Source organism: Pristiophorus japonicus, chromosome 14, assembly GCF_044704955.1.
Source record: "Pristiophorus japonicus isolate sPriJap1 chromosome 14, sPriJap1.hap1, whole genome shotgun sequence".
Lineage (NCBI taxonomy): Eukaryota > Metazoa > Chordata > Chondrichthyes > Pristiophoridae > Pristiophorus > Pristiophorus japonicus.
In genome coordinates this window covers 88,190,387-88,210,193 of record NC_091990.1, presented here as the reverse complement: position 1 = coordinate 88,210,193, position 19,807 = coordinate 88,190,387, and the positions used below count along the sequence as shown (strand labels likewise).

General features: G+C 49.0%; 1 protein-coding gene and 1 pseudogene across 4 annotated transcripts in view; both read right to left on the bottom strand.

The window, feature by feature from the left end:
* ldlrad3 (low density lipoprotein receptor class A domain containing 3) overlaps window positions 1-19,807 on the bottom strand; it is a 101,700-nt gene that overhangs the window by 30,157 nt on the left and 51,736 nt on the right. For 3 of the 4 annotated variants that reach the window (XM_070899343.1, XM_070899344.1, XM_070899346.1), the window contains exon 4: window positions 14,223-14,357. In XM_070899343.1, the coding sequence (XP_070755444.1) occupies window positions 14,223-14,357 (135 nt within the window). The remainder of the gene's footprint in view (window positions 1-14,222; window positions 14,358-19,807) is intronic. The other variant, XM_070899345.1, reaches the window with a different exon arrangement.
* LOC139280346 (U2 spliceosomal RNA) lies at window positions 6,281-6,518 on the bottom strand (annotated as a pseudogene).

Genomic DNA, 19,807 nt, shown 5'->3' with positions numbered 1-19,807 from the left:
GTCATCTTTGAGTGAGACTGACAATTTGGTTTAGAGGCAATTTTATGCTGTGGGAATCTTCCTGGATTAGGATTGGGTTGAGGGTTAGAGTTGGGTTTGGCTTAGACTTCAAAATATTTATTTTGCAGAGGTACTGGTGCTCGGGAGGATGCATTATTTCTTCTTAACAAATTCCACTTCAAGCACCGATTGCGGGCTCATTATCATATTGAAGACATTCAGTACAGGAACACAACATCAATAACTTATATTTGTATAGCATCTTTAACGTAGTAAAACGTCTCAAGGCACTTCACAACAGTACTATAAGTACTATAAGAAACAAATTGGACACCGAGCCATATAAGGGCGGATGATCAAAAGCATGGTCAAAGAGAGGTAGCGAGGTGGAGAGGTTTAGGGAGGGAATTCCAGAGCTTAGGGCCTAGGCAACAGAAGGCATGGCCACCAATGGTTGAGCAATATAATCAGGGATGCTCAAGAGAGCAGAATTGGAGGAGTGCAGATATTTCGGGAGGAGATTACAGAGATATGTAGGGTTGAGGCCAAGGATGAGAATTTTGAAATCGAGGCGTCGCTTAACCGGGAGCCAATGAAGGTCAGCGAGCACAGGGGTGATGGGTGAGTGGGACTTGCTGCGAGTGAAGACAAGGGCAGCCAAGTTTTGGATCTAGTTTACATAGGGTAGAGCATGAGAGGCCAACCAGGAGTGTTTTGAAATAGTCAATTCGAGAGGTAAAAAAGGCAAGGATGAGGGCTTCAGCAACGGATGAGCTGAGGCAACGGCACAGCCGGGCAATATGACGGAGGTGGAAATAGACGGTCTTAGATATGCCGCGGATATGTGGTTGGAAGCTCATTTTAGGGTCAAATATGATATCAAGGTTGTGAAGTGTGATTCAGTCTCAGACAGATGCTAGGGAGAGGGATGGAATCAGTGGCTAGGGAACAGAGTTTGTGGTGGGGACCGAAAACTATAGCTTCAGTCTTCCCAATATTTAATTGGAGAAAATTTCTGCTCATCCAGGACTGGATGTCGGACAAGCAGTCTGACAATTTACAGACCATGGAGGGGTCGAGAGAAGTGGTTGTGAGGTAGAGCTGGGTGTCATCAGCGTACATGTGGAAACTGATGCCGTGTTTTCGGATGAAGTCGTCAAGGCAACATGTAGATGAGAAATAGGAGGGGGCCAAAGCTAGATCCTTGGGGGACACCAAAGGTAACGATGCGGGAGTGGGAAGAGAAGCTATTTTCAGGTGATTCTCTGGCTACGAATGATTCTGGAATAGTGAGCAGTTTTGACAGACAAGAGCAGGACCTGATGATGCTTTATGTGGTCCAGCCAGATCTGGCGGTGAATGGCTAAACCAGTTGTCCACCATATCCGTTCAAGTATGCGTCCCTTGGACTTAAGGGAGCGCAGAGGAGGGCCGTACCAGGGGAATGGCCAGGGTGAGAGAGAGTATTTGTTTTAATAGGGTCTAGGACATCGAAGGTGGTGGTGAGGGTGTGGTTGAGCAGATCGGTGGCTGCAGAAATGTCGTGGTGAATGGAGGGCCAGAGGCTGGACACTGGTATTCATAGTGTCGGGGGAGAGTTTTTTCCAGGGGCAGACACAGAAGTAGGGATGGCGGAGGGAAGGGGGTTGTGAGTGCAGAGAGATAAGGAAGTGGTCAGTGTTATCTGCGATTGACACAATGGGAGTAGCAAGGCCACGAGAGATGGCCAGGTCGAGGGGGTGGCCGTGAATATGGGTTGGGGAGTTTACATGGAGGGAGAGATTAAGGGAGGATAGGAGGCCAGTGAACTCAGAGGAGAGAGCCCATGATGAATTGAGATGGAGGTTGAAAAGATCCGAGGATGAAAAGTCGCTCGGTGCAGAGGCTAAGGGAGGAAAGTAGTAAAGATATTTCGGTAATAAAAATTTTCCGGTGCTTGAGTGGGCGGTAGAGAACGAGAATTTTAAATGAGGTGAGGGGGTGGAATAAGGTGAGATGTTCAAAGGAGGAGAAAGTGCCGAGGAGTAGGGGGGTAGACCAAGGTGTGATCTGGTGATGAGAGCCACACCGTCACCACGGGGGTCTGAGCGGTGCAAGTGGTGGAAGGTAGAGCCGGGCGGGGAGGCTTCAGTTAGGGGTAAGGTGTCATCACCCTCAGCCAAGTTTTAGTCCGGGCCATTATGTCGATGCAATTATCCACAATAAGATGGATGGCAAGAGCCTTGTTCACAAGTGAACGGACATTCTGGAGGGAGATGCGGAGAGGGTCGGTGATGGCTGACTCACTGCCAGAGTCCCCAGGGTCAGCGCTGGGAGGGGATACCGATACAGATCGATGGAGAGATAGTGAAATACCAGCATCTATACTAGTGGCTTATTACACATAGTTATGGTCTTTTAACCATTTAAAAATGTTGGATCATCTTTTGGATATGAACACAGCATCAGAACTTCCCACCACCCCCCTTTGAAATAGCTTCTTGTGATGTTATATCCCTGTACCCTGAGGTGCCTCTTGCTGTCAATGAAAAGTCTGCACTCAATAGCCAGCCTCATGCCACTTGCTTTTGTGCCAACGTATTTTTGGTTTATTTCTGTCTTCAGGAACAATGATACCTTTTCAGTGCGTCCTGTGAAGTGGGCCCCACTGCGTACAGAACAACCACCAGCTCAGAATAATAATCAGCCTGGAGCTTAACACACAGCCACTAATTCTTCCTTGTTCAACTGGATTGGTAATTGAATCTGCTCAGGGTGGGTGTTGGGACACGCTGATCCCTGTTAGAGCTGTGAGGACAAGTCACCACTTTGGGTGATCGTGTAAAATAGGTGATACTGAATTGGCAGTCAATGGAAATACAAATTGGGAGAGATGTAGAATGGGCTGCCGGCCCACTTTATACAATTGCACAAAGTCAAAATTACCCCCAGTGTGTTATTGGGTGTAACGCCCTTGAGTTTCTGTATATACTTTGTAGGATGCACTGGGGGGCAGTGTTCCCTCTAGTTTTGCTTGGCCCTATACGGCCCCTTTAAAGGGCAGCGCGGGCCATTCAAAATACCGTGCAAGCGCGGTTTCTGTATTGAAAAGCCGGCTGTGCGGGTTCCCTGGAGCACTGCGCGGCATGCAGCTTACAGCGAACGTTTCTGGGGGGTAATTTTGACTTTGGGTGATAGTGGATAAGCCACCCGTTGGGAAAGATATTAGCCAACCGAGCCAATAACGCCCATTTTACACTGTTGCACCAAAATCAAAAGTACCCGCAGTGTATTTTAGCGGGTTGAACACTCCAATTCCCTACATATGTGAGATCAAAATTCACTGAAGTTTTAATCTTACTTAGTATTGTTTCCATGGTGCTGGCTGAAACTCCATTGTGTTTAGAGGCAAAGCACAAACCTTGGCAAGATTAACCCCTGATCAGCGGTATTCTGTGGGTCCTTGTGAGTTTGTAAAGAGGGGGCCTGACTGTTCTGCGACTCTTTGTTAGTCTGGAGCTTGAAAGCGCACAAGTGGATCAGCATGCTGTTCGCTGCATACCCCACTGCACCAAGTTTCATCAGCTCCCTCCTTTCCAGAGCAGTGTGCTGGAAAAATGGAAACTTGAAATGCCATATAGAACTGTGAACGGATTAACCTTATGGCCGTAAAGCACTGTCGCTGAGATCAGTGGGTTTCTAAGAATGTTTGTGGAGCTCAGTAGCCGAGGAGATGGACGTCCCGCAGAATGTGTGAACTGTCACTGTGAGAAAATGGTACATCAATGTTTGGAAGTTACACTGGCACAAAGATATTAAGGAACGATTTCGGTCTTTGCCTCCTGGGAGTTGCGCATCAACTGGGTTAAGTGCAGGAAGGAAAATGGAGCAGGGAGCACTGCACATTGGTAACAGTGCCCGTCTAATTTCCTTTCCACTTAAATTATTGTAAAAAGTATCAGAAAGGCTCTGCAACTAACATATGGCAGTAGCTTCCGTTCTGTACTTCAGCCAGGTGATGCTGAATGCACAGGCGCTAAAGACATTTACTGCTGTCTGTAACACCGGGACCAGCAGTCCTTGCTCTATCTGCCCTGTAACACCAGGATAAGTAGTCGATTGTCCAGCGTGGTTGGACTGCCCTTACTTGGAGCCACTCACTCTTATCTATCTGATTGTAGCCCAAGCATCTCTACCAACGCTTACCTTCCTCTTCCCGCCCCTGCCTGTAACTTCAGGTGCCTCCCCAAGGGTCATCCTTGGCCCCTTCACCTTCCTCATCTACATGCTGCCCTTTGATGTTAATCACAGACATGGGGTCAGGTTCCACATGTATGCAGACGACACCCAGCGCTATCTCACCACCATCTCTTTGACCCCTCCACTGCCTCTGTGCTATCAGACTCCTGAATCAGTCTTGAATAAGCCGCACTTTCCATTAGCTGAACTTGGGATACTTGGGAAGACCGAAGCCATCGTCTTGGGCCGTCCATACTCTTGCTGTAACTCCATCCCTCTCCCTGCCCATTGTCTTCAGGTGAACTAGACTCTTCACAACCTTGGCGTCCTATTCGACCCCTAGCTGACCTTCCAACCTTATATCCTCTAGACATAAAGACTGCCTACTTCCACCATCATAACATCACTCGCCCTTTCTCCTAGCTCGGCCGATCTGCCACTGAAACCCTTATTTGTACTTTTGATACTTTCCGATTTGACTGCTTCACTGCTCACCTGACCATCTCCTATACATAGAAGTCTCGACATGGAAACAGGCCATTTGGCCCAACCAGCCCATGTTGGTGTTTACCCATCACTCGAGCAAATAGTTCTAATCACATTTACCCACCCTGTTCCCATATCCCTACATCCACCTATCCAGTCTAATCTGGAATGTTGACAGTCTTTGCCTCAACCACTAATCCTGTGAATTCCACAGCCTCACAACTCTATGTGAAGGTGTTTCTCCTGCCCTCTGTTCCAAATCACTTGCATTTAATCCTGTATCTATCTACTCTGTCCCACCCCTTCATAATTTTAAGCACTATTATATTGTCCCTTAATCTGCGTTGTTCGAATGCAAAAAAGACCCAATTTTTCAAGTCTTTCTTAGTATTTGCATTTTCTCATATCAGGAAAGTGTTTTTTCCCCCAGCGGGTCGGAACCCCGCTGTAAACCGGCCGCCACACACCTTTCCCGATGTCGGGTCTGTGAGCGTTGAGCACACCTGACACACAGCGGGGGGACCCAATCAGGTAATTTGTGGCTTGTTTGGAGCCACATAAGAATGATTTGGAGCTTTCCTTTTGCATTTCACAGCTCATCTACAGGGTCCACGCAGGTCATGTACCCCATCTGTCAAGCTGAGGCGGGAGTTCAGTCAGCTGTTAAATTGACAGCTTCAAAAGTAAAGTAAAAGCTTCCACCTTACAGAGATATCTTCCCTCAGCCACAGGCATTTCCTCATGGCATTTCCCCTACAGATTCAGAATGTTGCAAGTCTTTACACAAGTCTCCATCCAGTCTGACCTCAGTACCTCTCTCACCATTGACAGATCGCTTCTGTCATCTCTACTTCACCTGCCATCTATTCCTTCAGCATGGGTGCCCTTTATACTCTCTCACCTTGATCCTCAACATCCCACCACGATCATCCCCAACACCAGCAGCACCAGATACACCAGCAGCACCAACAACACCCCCACCACTACCAAACCAACCTTCTCCGCAATCAACTGATGCTGCACAGGACAGAGGGCATCAGCATCCGACCACATTGTTGCCTGGGATGCCAGATTTACTTCACTTGATGCTGTACACCCTGGCTGCCACATGATGAGCCAGGTTGGCATCACCCCACACCAACAACAAAAAGCATCCCTACAATGCCCAAGCCATTCCTTTCACACTCATGACCATTGCGGGGCTGGGGGTGCCGTTATGTCTCACTATTCACTATAACTCACTAAGCCACTTCCAAAGGTGCACACAAATCTGTTCAAGAAGGCAAAATGTTGAAAATAAAGGTTTCAATGTTTGACACCACATTAACAGAAACTTTATATGAACACCCCAGTGCCTCCCCTTGCGTGTTGTTAGTTGGTGTGATTAAACAAGGATGGGGGTGTGTGTGAGGAGTGCCTTGTGAGCTGGGGATATAATAATTTTTTTTTTAAAAATTTTTTAAAAACATTTTTCGTTGCCAATCTTTCCAATTCTTTGTCAAATCACAAACGCCAGAGGTCACCTTGCACACATCAAGGATCACTCTGCACCAATGCTCTTAGCCAAAAGGCCTAGAGCCACTGCACCATTCCTGGAAGTACTGCAATACCAGGTTCGTGCCATGGAGGTGGATGGGTCAGGCCCCCCACACACCTCCGTGGAGGTGGATGGGTCAATCCACCCCACCCACCTCCTATTTCCAAAAAGCATAGGAGAACCACCTTCCTGATCCAGGGAGAACCACTTTGGGGTCATGGTTACTCCCCTGTCAGGTCAGTTACGCATGATCTTAGCCAAAAGGCCGAGAAGCTGGGGATATAATAATATAGAGAGGGAAGGTGGAGGTCCAAGGCAAGTTGGTGTAAGGATATGCAGGAGTAGGGTAGGGAAGGCAGAGTGATGGGGATGCACAGCAGGATGAGGTTGAGTGTGGCTTTGTATTCACGTTTTGTGATCTATGAGATCATTGAAAGGTTTGTGGCCAGGTCTTCCTGACCGCAATCCAGCTTGTACCCTCCTGTGCAACGTGCAACCAGACTATGTTGATCTCCTGGAGAGGTCTCTTTTGCCCATGGGAAGGAAAGAGGATCTCCGTGCATGCTGTGACTCTCTCTAGAGCATATGGAGGGAGTCATGGGAGAGCCTGGGTGTAGCCCTGGGCCTTTGTGCAGTCATTGTCAGTGCTTTTAGGTTGGGGCCATTAGAGGGAGCAGTGTGCGGCCTCCCGGCCTGGAAATCGGCACGGTCCCAGCCTGCAAGACCATCAGCAGGCCGGGGTCATTAGAGGGAGCAGCTGCAGGAGGGCAACGGCTGTGAAGTCAGGTTGCTGATTGCAGTGCGGGCAGGCACAGCAGGAGGGGCGAAGGAGCGACAAGCGTTTGTAGAGGGATGTGACCGGGGCCCAGGGAAGGCATGCGTTCGGGGCCCAGAAGAGGCGTGGGCCCAGAGGCAGCACGGGCCAGCCCACACTGCGATATGTGTGCACACGAGGTCCGTGCAGCAGAGCTGGTCTCCAGTCGTCTTGGATAACCCTTGCCACTGGACCAAGACCTAGCTCACCACACATTAAAAAAATCCACGCAGACATTTTCCACCCTTCAAGTTGTAGTTCGGAATACTCATCCCTTTTTGACGTGGAAGCAAGTCATCCTCGCTTCGAGGGACTGCCTAGGATGATGATAATGATGATTGCAGCACCTTAATGCTGGAGAATACTGATGGCACAAATGTTAAAATAAATTTGGACATGGTCCTTTTAAGGAAACCGGCTGATGACAAGTCATCAAATGACGTCACCAGACCCACTTCTTCTAATTGGCCAAGAAATGCACTGGATGGGCTTAACAATCCCCATCAAGGGAAATTAATTTTACAGAGCGGGATGGAGCCAGCAGCAGACGTAACCCGCGACAGGCCCGCCGAGGTTAGTAAAATCCCAGCCTAAGTCTCACTTGCCCATCCTCAACATGAGTTTGTGACCCCCTCCCCCAATTACCAATGTGCCAACTAATAGTCAAAATTGTTCCCGATTCACCCTCTCAAAACATTCATCATTTTGAAAGCCGCTGTTATATCCCCACTTAAATTTCTCTGTTCCATTGAAAACCTCAATTTTATGCACCTTTCATTTTTACGATCACCTCTCAATCTTGATATAATTCAAGTGGATATTCACTGCACACTTCCCTTGACTCGAACACCCTTCTCAAGTTCTGTATATCATTTTGTACTGAATCTTTCCTTGTGTGTCAGGATAAAGCTCCTCCGCAGTCACACATGAACGGGGAGTGCTGCCTCCAACCAACTATCTAGGACGTCACTGGAGGGGAACCTTGTGTCACCTGTGGCTCAGTTTAGCACAATCAGGTCTGTGTCAAAAGATCGTTGGTTTAAGCCCCACTTCCAGTGCAATACTGAATGAGTGCTGCACTGTCAGAAGTGCCGTGTTTCGGATGAGACATTAAACCGAGGACCCGTCTCGTGTATGTAAAAGATGCCAATATTTAATCCTCAACCAACATCTAAAACAGATTATCTGGTTGTAATATATGCGCTTCTGAGTATGCTCAAGGTTTGTAGAGGTGTTGGACTGTGAGTGGCTTAACCAGTCATGTGTTGTTCACAAGACTCAATAAAACCCCAGTCAGTTGAATCTAGGTCATCCACGATGAGGTATGCAGTTGTGAGCCTAGTGGATGAACTGGTAAGGTGTAGTGTAATTGTTAAACCTTTGTTAATAAATCAACTAGTTCTTAATAGCAATGTGTTTGCTTCATGGGTTCTTAAGCAAAGAACCCATGAAGCAAATACATTACACTGGTCATTATCAAATTGCTGCTTATGGGAGCTTGCTGTGCGCAAATTGGCTACAGTGACAACTTCAAAAGCAGTTCATTGGCTGTGAAGCACTTTGGGACTGAGGTTGTGAAATGCTCTATGTAAATGTTTCTTTCTTTATGATGTCACATAAGGGGCAGCAGCTCTGTACTGGACATCTAGTGCCGCCTGTCTCTAATCCAAGGTGGGACAGCTGAGGGGACACCATTAGTAGTTCTGATGCCTCCTCCTATAACATTGGAGCAGTTAAGCCAAATTCCACCTCCTCCACCCCCACCAACTAAGTGTCTCTTTTTAATAATGATTTGAACGAAATGCAGCACAATTATATTTACAAAATATTTTGCCCGAGTACCATGAAAGAAAAGGAAAAATGAGGTTCTCACAGCTGGGGAGAAAGGGGATGCTAGAGGAGCACACAGCACTGTAGCAGATCTGCAGAGAGCCTGCTGTTTATATCCAGCCATTCATATAGCCCAAACTGCGAGGGATGTGATTATAATCTGCTGCAGGGCAGGGGGTTTAATCCCGTTACAGCATTCCCACAGTGCCTCCTACAGTCCTGTGTGAGTCAGTGGGCCCTGGGCTCCATTCCATCATGCTCACGAGGACAGTTATTCTGAAAAGGCGACTGCGTTGGAGTCATGGCGATGGAGGCTCCCCCCATCTTAGGTGGTCTTCCACGATGAATGACTTCCCAGCGGTGGCTGCCAGGAATTCATTAACAGCCACAGATAGAGCGAGTCTAAGGGATTGTCACAACTAACCTTTCTCTTCCTTAGCAGCCATCAGCCAGCACTCCCCCGCTCCTCCGGGTTCTCCACTGACCCAAGCTGGCAGGCTTGTTGAAGCAAAACAGAGGGAATCGCAGGGGTCCTTGGAGCTGCTGGGATTTAGCTGGCAAGTGCAGCAAGGTTTAGGAAATCTAAACAGCGGTTCCCATGGCAATAGGCTGATTAAACTGATTCTCTGCTCTTAAGTGAAACTCGACGCCAGAGTGGATTTCTGTTCTCTCAGCAGATTATCTGACACCGTAATTCGGCACCAAAAAGGGAATCATTGTGCGGACAAATAACTGAGCCTGGCTCAGAGAAATACAGCCCATGCAATGGATTAAAACAAAGAGCCTTAAAAAGAAGCAGGCAGCCCGACATGGGGCTCGAACAAAAACGATTGCCTCACGCGACAATATGGAGATGCTTAAAAGTGCAGCAATCTCTAAGAAAACAGAAACGTAATGCCGGAATGATACTTTCCACTCCATTTTCGGCGTGTAATCTGAGAGGTTAAATTAGGGCAAGACACTCCAGACATGCAAAGTCTCACTCTTTAAACATGTCTCCTGGACTGGGCAAAGGGGCATGCATTATGATCTTGTACAAATGGTACTTCATACAGTGTATTTCCCGTCATTAGTGCTCCAGCAATACATCCCTGGAGTCCAGCGTTCCTGAAGGTCTTAGTGGCACTTCATATTTAAAAAGCAGAGCCACTGATTACTGTGCTGAAAGCAGCCAATTTATACATCATTAAAAATCATCAGTGTGAACAACCTGGTTTACATTGAGGCAGGGCGTTGCAGTGATTCCTCGCCCACTTGAGACTGGGCCTCACAGTGGTCTTCCCCTCCCCCACCCCGAGCCCCGCAGTGATCCTCCCCTCCCCCACCCCGAGCCCCACAGTGATCCTCCCCTCTCCCACCCCGAGCCCCGCAGTGAGCCTCCCTTCCCCCACCCCGAGCCCCAGTGATCCTCCCCTCCCCCACCCCGAGCCCCACAGTGATCCTCCCCTCCCCCACCCCGAGCCCCGCAGTGAGCCTCCCTTCCCCCACCCTGGGCCCCACAGTAATCCTCCCCTCCCCCATCCTGGGTCCCACAGTGAGCCTCCCCTCCCCCACCCCGAGCCCCAGTGATCCTCCCCACCCCGAGCCCCAGTGAGCCTCCCCTGCCCCACCCCGAGCCCCAGTGAGCCTCCCCTCCCCCACCCCGAGCCCCACAGTGATCTTCCCCTCCCCCACCCTAGGCCCCGCAGTGAGCTTCCCCTCCCCATCCCGAGCCTCCCCTCCCCCACCCCAGGCCCTGCAGTGAGCTTCCCCTCCTCCACCCCTAGCCCCACAGTGATCCTCCCCTCCTCCACCCCTAGCCCCAGTGATCCTCCCCTCCCTCACCCCGAGCCCCACAGTGATCCTCCCCTCCCTCACCCTAGGCCCCGCAGTGATCCTCCCCTCCCCCACCCTAGGCCCCGCAGTGAGCTTCCCCTCCCCCATCCCGAGCCTCCCCTCCCCCACCCTAGGCCCTGCAGTGAGCTTCCCCTCCTCCACTCCTAACCCCACAGTGATCCTCCCCTCCCCCACCCCGAGCCCCGCAGTGAGCCTCCCCTCCCCCATCCCGGGCTCCGCAGTGAGCAAAGTGGATATGCTGGAGTAGTGACTCCGCAGGATTCCAATCCGCCAGGCGTTTTCTGTTCCCAATCACAATCAGGATGAGTCCTCCTTCCTGCGTGGCTTTGAGGAGCATCCTCTGCTCTAAGCCCTGAGTGCTCTAAGCTCTGGCTGGACCTTTTCCCGGGTGTCTGACCCACGTGTCATTGATCACTTAAAGTTTGACCATCAGGCATTCGATCCTGTAATGTTTCATGTGGTTTCTACCATGTGACATTGATCACATGATGCCCGATCACGTGGCATTCGCCCATTGTTTGCCAAAGTTATTGCATTTACCTTAGCCGAGTGTCTCGATAACACCAAATGTATATTTTAGTCTTGTTGCTTTGTAGAATGTAAAGATTTCAGGGAGATGAATTATAGCATAATTTATACATCAAAAAAGGTCTGAGTAACCCATTTCCAAAGGTGTTTTTGGATTACTGATGAATTTGTTTTCTCTATCAAGAGAGAACCTTCCACTGCTCCAAATCCTTTCGTCCCAGTTTTCCCTCAAATTCACTTCACACTGTGCTGCCACCCTTTGCCTTTGCCTGTTATCCTTGTCCCGCCCCCTCTCCCTTCCTGACAATCATTTGCTCCATGTGACCAATCTGGCCCAATCCCCTTATCAGGACTCAGCCCGGGTAATTTAAATTGAGGGGAGAATTGGAACGCTGCAGGGCGGAAGTTTAATTTTTTAGCTTTAAGTTCATACGCCTTCAGGGCCTTTCCCTAAATCATGGTTATCGGCTGCATTTTACCGTCCTTGTGGCAATATTTCCTGGATTTTCTCCTCTCTCTCTCTCTCTCTCTCTCCCTCGAGTCTGAGGCACCCAGGGTGAAGTTCTGCTTTTCGCCCTGGCTTGTGAGCAGCTGAGCTCGGGAGGCCAAACTCTTTTCTGGAACATTCCCAGACAGCTTATTCAGATTGTTCCAGCCAATTTTCAGCAGCCAGGCTGAAGGAGCCAAAATGGATGAAATGGACCATTAGCGTGGTGGTGATCACACATGGACTTCTTTAGAACACTGCGTAATCAGGACTTGTGCTACTGACATCTAGTGGCTGATTGCAATCGTCATGTTTAAGTCCTTTAACGGGCTGGCCAGTTTGGGCATTTTCTATGCTAACTGGCTGAACTCTATGGGTTGGCACTACCCAGAGCCATTTCAGCAGGCACGGTGGTTGGAGGGGATTCTCATCCCATCAGTCTGACTTTGATTTAGGTTGTGATGATAAATGGACACTGTGCTAACGTACCATGTCATCTCACATGCCATATTGTCCCCTGCCTCAGCGGTCACAGGATGCTCTAAGTTTATAGAGCCCTCCCCACTCAATTCAAGGGACCCCACCACAAGACACCTCTTTCCAGATGATCTGTAATCTGCGATAAGGTGAGATGACCTCTCCATTGTCCAGTGCTTTTCTGATGATCAGGCTGAGGGGACTGAGGGGGGCGGGTGTAATGTATGCTTACAATTCTCATCCTTGTCTTCAAATCCCTCCATGGCCTCGTCCCATCCAATCTCTGTAATCTCCTCCAGCCCTCAAACTCTCCGGGATCCCTGTTCCCCTTCAATTCTGACCTATTGTGCATCTCCGATTTTAATCACTCCACCATTGGTGGCCGTGCCTTCAGCTGCCTGGGTCCCAAGCTCTGGAATTCCCTTCCTAAACCTCTCCGCTTTTCCAGCTCTCTCTCCTCCTTTAAGATGCTCCTTAAAACCTACCTCTTTGACCTGTCCAAATATCGCTTTATGTGGCTTGGTGTCAAATTTTATCTGATAACGCCCATGTGAAGAGCCTTGGGATATTTTTACATTAAAAGTGCTATATAACTGCAAAATTGTTTAATTTAAAGGGACAGCACATCAATAAACTATTTGTCAAACCTCGGTGGAGGGGGAAGAACTGTGCATCATTTCTGTCAAAATGGTGGCACGCGCATGTGAAGCAGCAAAGGTCTTGGGCGTGAATGATATTATCACACCGTGCATCTGTAAAGGAGAAAAGGTGCTTTATAAAGGAGGTATTCCTTTAAGAGACATGCAAACCTGGGACATGTTAATGCTCAACGTTTGGGCTGAGAAGATGGTGAAATGTTTCTATGAACTAGGCATGTGCAGAGCAAGACTGATTTACAGCAATCCTGCACGACAAGTGTGATTAGGATCAGTAGGAGACTTTACCAGGACATTCTCATGAATCCGCTTATGTCAGGGTCGAATACTAAGTGTGTGTCTGGGACAGCACAGAAAAAGATCAAACACGCTGTAAACCATTGGCATAGCAACGCAGCCAATTCATTTTGGAAATTTTCGAGCTGCTTTCGAATGTTTATTTAATGGATAAGAGTCTGACACAAGAAAGTACAACGCAGCAGGAGGGTCAGGTCACAGCGAGCGGCACTAATCTAATCAGAGATACAATCTCTCTCAGCAGGCTGCCAAAGACTCAGAAATCATCGCCATCATCAACCCCCACAGCATAAAATTAATTCAATTCCTCACGCAGACTGTACACAGACCATACATGGACTGTACACGGACCATACACACACTACACAGACTGTACACACTGTACGCAGACCGTACGCACATTGTACATGGACCGTACACACGCTGTATATGCACCATACATGGACTATACACAGACTGTACATGGACCGTACAGACTGTACATAGACTGTACACCAACTGTACACAGACCGTACAGACTGCCACGGACTGTACACGGACCGTACGCACACTGTACACGGACCGTACGCAGACTGTACACAGATGGTACACAGACTGTACGCCATTTGTACGTAGACAATACAAGCGGCAAGCAGACGGTACACAGACTGTACAGATGGTACACAGAAAGGCAAACTGTACACTATGTGTACGTAGACAATACAGGTGGTACACAGACTACGCAGACTGTACATAGACGGTACGCAGAAAGGCAGTCTCTACGCCATTTGTACGCAGACGACACAGACTGTACGTGCTCTGTACGGGATGTGCACTGTTCGCAAGTTGTACAGATTCTGAACTCCATAGAGATTGGATAAACACACTGAGGGATCAGAGATGGACGGGTAACCAATTATGTAAATCACTAGCAGGTGAGTTCATCTGTTTTTCAGCAAAGCTTAATGTTAAACACCTGCCTCGCTCTATTTTGACCAGGCTCATTGGTATACGGTTTTGTGACCGTGAATGACATGGTCTGATCTGTGAGTGAAACTGCAGTCAGCAACATTGTACCTGGAGAGAGTTCGCAGTTGTCCTCATCACTGCTGTCTTGGCAGTTGTTCGCTCCATCACACAGAAAGCTTTTGTCGATGCACCGCCCATTCTTACAGTGGAATCGGGCTGTTGAGCACAAGAGGGGGTTTGCTGCTGTGAAACACAGACAATAGTGTTAGAGAATTCACACAGAGACAGAATGGAAACTGTTTATTATATAAACACTGATACCGTCACTGTATGTTATAGAGAGACTGACACAGTCACTGTGTTATACACAGACTGACACAGTCACTGTGTGTTCTACACAGACTGACACGGTCACTGTGTGTTCTACACAGACTGACACAGTCACTGTGTGTTATAAACAGACTGACACGGTCACTGTGTTATACACAGACTGACATGGTCACTGTGTGTTATAGAGAGACTGACACGGTCACTGTGTGTTATACACAGACTGACATGGTCACTGTGTGTTATACACAGACTGACATGGTCACTGTGTGTTATACACAGACTGACACGGTCACTGTGTGTTATATACTGTGCATTATACAACAACTGAGGCTGTGGCTACATTCTACAGTGTGATAAACGACTTGTATGAAAGTCCGGTCCCGGGAGAGCATATTACTAATAGAATATTTCTTCAGTTGTTGAGAATATTAAGAGAGTTTAAATGGTCCTAAGTGATAATTTCTCTTGCTGCTACAGTGAGCTGTCAAGTGTTGATTGCGGCAATCAGAGGAGCTCAATCAAACTCACTCACGGGTTGGCCAATAAACCCAAGATCAAAAAGACATTTGTCTGTGTTTTGTAATTTGCAGTAATAGTGCTGTTCAGTCCGAGATGCTGCGTGTGTCTATAAATTCCTGGTTACAGCCTACTGCCACTCCCACACACACAGCTCCTGAGGAGATTCCAGAGGTTGAGAGGCGGGTGGGGGAGGCGATTCCAGGGGTTGAGATGATGGGGGGAGGTAAGGCGATCCCAGAGGTTGGGGAGATTATTGGGGGTGGGGGGGTTGGGCGCGGAGGAGATCCCAGAGATTGAGCGGATGGGGGGGAGGAGATTCCAGAGGTGGAGGGGGTGGGTGGCAGGGGTGGCGATCCCAGAGGTTGAAGGGATTGGGGGGGGAGGCGATCCCAGCGGTTGAGGGGATTGGGGTGGGGGGGGGAAAAGAGAGGCGATCCCAGAGGTTGAGGGGATTGGGGTGGGGGGGGGGGGGAAAGAGAGGTGATCCCAGAGGTTGAGGGGATTGGGGTGGGGGGGAAAGAGAGGCGATCCCAGAGATTGAGCGGATGGGGAGGGGGGCGGAGTGATGGGGTGGGGGGCAGGGGTGGCGATCCCAGAGAGTGAGGGGATTGGGGTGGGGGGAAAGAGAGGCGATCCCAGAGGTTAAGGGGATTGGGGCGGTGGGGGGGGGGGGGGAAAGAGAGACGATCCCAGAGGTTGGGGAGATATGGGGGGGATCGCGAATATACCAGCAGGGAGCAGGGGTTTTATTGGAGGGCCCTGGAGTATTGGCCAGGTTGCACACTGTCGCCAGGTCACTATTATTTCTATCTGCGGAAGCTACAATGAGATGTCAGGTGACCGGGTCGGCAGATTCACCACTGTTGGAATCTCAGCAAGGCAGCAGCGAGCTCGGGCCGTCCTATTTTATGGGGTTTCTGGGATCCCCACCATCCAGCGCGAGTTCAATGGCGCCCACATTGGTTTGGGAGCTCCTCCCACCCCCACCCCCACCGCACACCCTCACCACCCCCCCCACTATAGGCAGGGCTTCCACTCTCTGAATGTGCCGACTGTGTGGGACAACTCGCAGAGGGTCCGCCATGTCAACTCCTGACCCGCTGTCCCGATGTTTTCACACTGCAAAATGTCATCCTCCGATCCTTTCACGATATAAAACAGCTGGCTTGTGGGTGACAGAGGCCTCCCAGAGGCTGCTCCCGGGGATAGTGACCTCAGTGAGAGTGACCTGAACGGCAGTTCAGCCACAGTGCCTCTATGAGGCTGCTCATCAAGAGGACCATCAGGGTTTTAAAGGAGCATTTTCGCTTCCAGGACTTGTCATGAACAGCTCTATAGTCTGCTCCAGATCGTATGTCACAAATTGTTAAAGCCTGCTGCACCCTTTCGAACTTCACCATTCAAATCGGGCTGCACAGACATTTCTTAAACCGAGTCCTTCTATACAGAGTGTTAAAGTTGGAATTTGGAGGGAGTGCAAGTCTCTGGTAAATACTGGGTGAGTCTGGGTAAGTGCCACTAGCAAAAAGTGAAATTTAGTTGAACATTTTTAATTTAACTTAGAACTTTAAAAACTGTACTTAACAGAAACTGCCTGCCAGTGGCAGTGGCAGTGGCAGTCAGCTGTCAGTGCTTGTCCTGAATAGATGCTGATTACTGTGAGCTGAGTCAAATTGGCCAAAGTGACCAGGCAGCGGGCAGTCGAGGGGGTCGTTCGGCTTGCCTGCCTCTCTTACGCGGCTAAGTTCGAGCCTGGGTGTCCCTGGAGATGGAGCACGCGGTGTACACCGGTACGCTCGCGGCCTTCCGTGACAGATGGGCACCGGAGGGACTGGAGTGCATCATCACCCCCGGAAATCAGATATTGGTTTGATTTGTTAAGGTTCATTTGGGGGACTTTTTGTTAATTTACAGGTTTTATTGGTTGTGCCCCTTTAACAAGGGGGAACATGGTTAACTTTAAGAAAGACTCAACACTTGTTATTTGGGTATGGCTCCAAGGGTAACGGCTGGCGCACAGTTTGGTCTTAAACGGAGTGCTTCTAAACGGAATAAGGAGTTATGGGGAGCGGGCAGGGAAGTGGACCAGAGTCCATGATCAGATCAGCCATGATCATATTAAATGGCGGAGCAGGCTCGAGGGGCCATACGGCCTACTCCTGTTCCTATTTCTTACGTTCTTATAAACAGTGTTAAAGTTGGGAATTTGGATTAGAGAGGGACGGAGGTGCTGCTTTTTGCCTCCAATACTTGTAATGGTTTGTGGTACGTGTAAATATTTAATTTCATCTACTTATACCTCAAACTTGATCTAGTAATTAGTTAAAAACTAAACTATAAGCTAAGTTAACTGGATACATACACTTTCATTAATTAAATAACTAACAGGTTATATAGGGATGGCTGTGCAGGTAGTGCACTGCAATGTGGGAGTTTGCATCTCGGGGAACTTCAGCTTGGAGTTGTTGAGCTGGAGTTCGAGGTGCAGAAACTGCAGGGCATCAGGGCGGAGAAGAGTTATCTGGACACCCAGGAGGCAGTCGTGTACACACCTTAGGTTAGGTAGTGGTACAGGTCTGTTCAGTGATCAGGGACAGGAGGGTGTGACAGCAACTCAGGCAGGTAAGGGGACCCCAGGTGCAGTGCTGGATGAGCCTCGGCCTTTGCCTTTATCTAACAGGTATGAGGTTCTTGCTGCCTGTGTGGATGAGGGCAAAGTCTGCAGGATGGATGAGCAAACTGGGGGGAGTGAAAGGGAATGTTGTAGCGGTGCACAGTGTCGGTCGCCTTATCTGAGGAAGGATATTGAACACCTCTATCAAATTTCCTTAAAAAAAAGTTCAAAATCATGAGGGGTCTGGACAGAGTAGACAGAGAGAAACTTCCCATTGGCGGAAGGTTCGAGAACAAAGGACGCAGATTTAAGGTGATTGGCAGAAGAACCAAAGGGCAGAAGAACCAAAGGCGACATGAGGAAAAACTTTCTCTACACAGTAAGTGGTTAGGATCTGGAATCCACTGCCTGAGATGGTGGTGGAGGCAGATTCAATCATGGCTTTCAAAAGGGAATTGGATAAGTACCTGAAGGAAAAGATGTCCAGGGCTACAGGGAAAGTGCGGGGGAGTGGGACTGGCTGAAGTGCTCTTGCAGAGAGCTGACACGGACTCGATGGGCCGAATGGCCTCATTCTGTGCTGTAACCATTCTATGATTCTATTCTATGATATACTAGCCTTAGAAGCGGTGAACTGAAGGTTCACTAGATTAATTCCTGAAATGAGAGGATTGTCCTTTGAGGAGAGATTGAGTAGAATGGGCCTATACGCTCTGGAGTTTAGAAGAATGAGAGGTGATCTCATTGAAACATACAAGATTCTGAGGGGGATTGACAGGGTGGATGCAGAGAGGTTATTTCCTCTGGCTGGAGAGTCTCAAATTAGGGGGTAGAGTCTCAGGATAAGGGGTCAGCTATTTAAGACTTTTCTTCACTCAGAAGGTTGTGAATCTTTGGAATTCTTTACCCCAAAGGGCTGTGGATGCTGAATCATTGAGTATATTCAAGGCTGAAGCCATATCAGTACAGTCTATTCTATTCCAGTGAATTCCAAAGTTGACACAATCAATCTATTCTTTAACTACATGTTTCCCCTGCGTGCCTATATGTGCCTTTCCTTTTACTTATTCCCATTCGTCTGCTAGATGCCACCTGAGGGCCAGGATCCCGGGCGGTGTTCTACTAAAGGTGGTGGGATTGAGGTGGTCATTGTCTCATGGCAGCTTGTTCCTGACAGGGAAGCACCCAGTTTTGCATCTCTGGAGTTTGTTCCATAGAACCACAGAAGTTTACAGCACAGAAGGAGGCCATTCGGCCCATCGTGTCCGTGACGGCCGACAAAGCTATCCAGCCTACTCCCACTTTCCAGCTCTTGGTCCATAGCCTATAGAATACGGCATTTCAAGTGCATTTCAAAGTACTTTTTAAATGCTATGAGGGTTGCTGCCTCTACCAGCCTTTCAGGCAGTGAGTTCCAGACCCCCACCACTCTCTGGGTGATCGAAATTCTCCTCAAATTCCCTCTAAATCTCTGACCACTTACTTTAAATCTATACCCCCTGGTTATTGACCCCTCTGCTAGGGGAATAGGACTCTCCTATCCACTCTATCGAGGCCCCTCATAATTTTATACACCTCAATAAGGTCTCCCCTCAGCCTCCTCTGTCCTAAAGAAAACAACCCAGCCTATCCAATCTTTCCTCGCAGCTAAAATTCTCCAGTCCAGGCAACATCCTCGTAAATCTCCTCTGTAATGTCTCTAGTGCAATCCTGGTGTCAATTCCAGTGCAGCCTGGTGTCACCTCCCATGTTGCCCTAGCGTAGTGGTGTGAGGAGAAAGGCCCGGGTCCTGGCATGCCCCGCTGTCCTGAGAGGCGACAGTGTCAGGCAGGTGGGCTCCAGCTATTGCCATTGCACTGGCCCCTGGATCCATGGCCCCGCTGATCAGTGGGACAGCCGATCTCATGGCAGCAATCCGGTCCTGAAAGCCATTAGACACAGACTGCATTGGTCTGGATGCCGTGATCAATGTCGTACTCCAATCTGTCCCCGATTGCCTCCAGAACTGCAGTCTGTGCTTCCATGGAGGTGGAGGCCCTGTCTGGACCCAAGCGGCCTCTATCTGAGAAGCTGCTGCCTCGTTTTTGCTGCAAAGGAGAGTCACACCTATCAGTTACCGCATACCCTCGGAGGCTGACCTCAGAGACTACACGGTGCTGTTATGTTTCTTCAACATCCTTTCTGAGACTCACAACTCAAAAGCCACGAGCAGTATTCTCCTCAGGCTCCA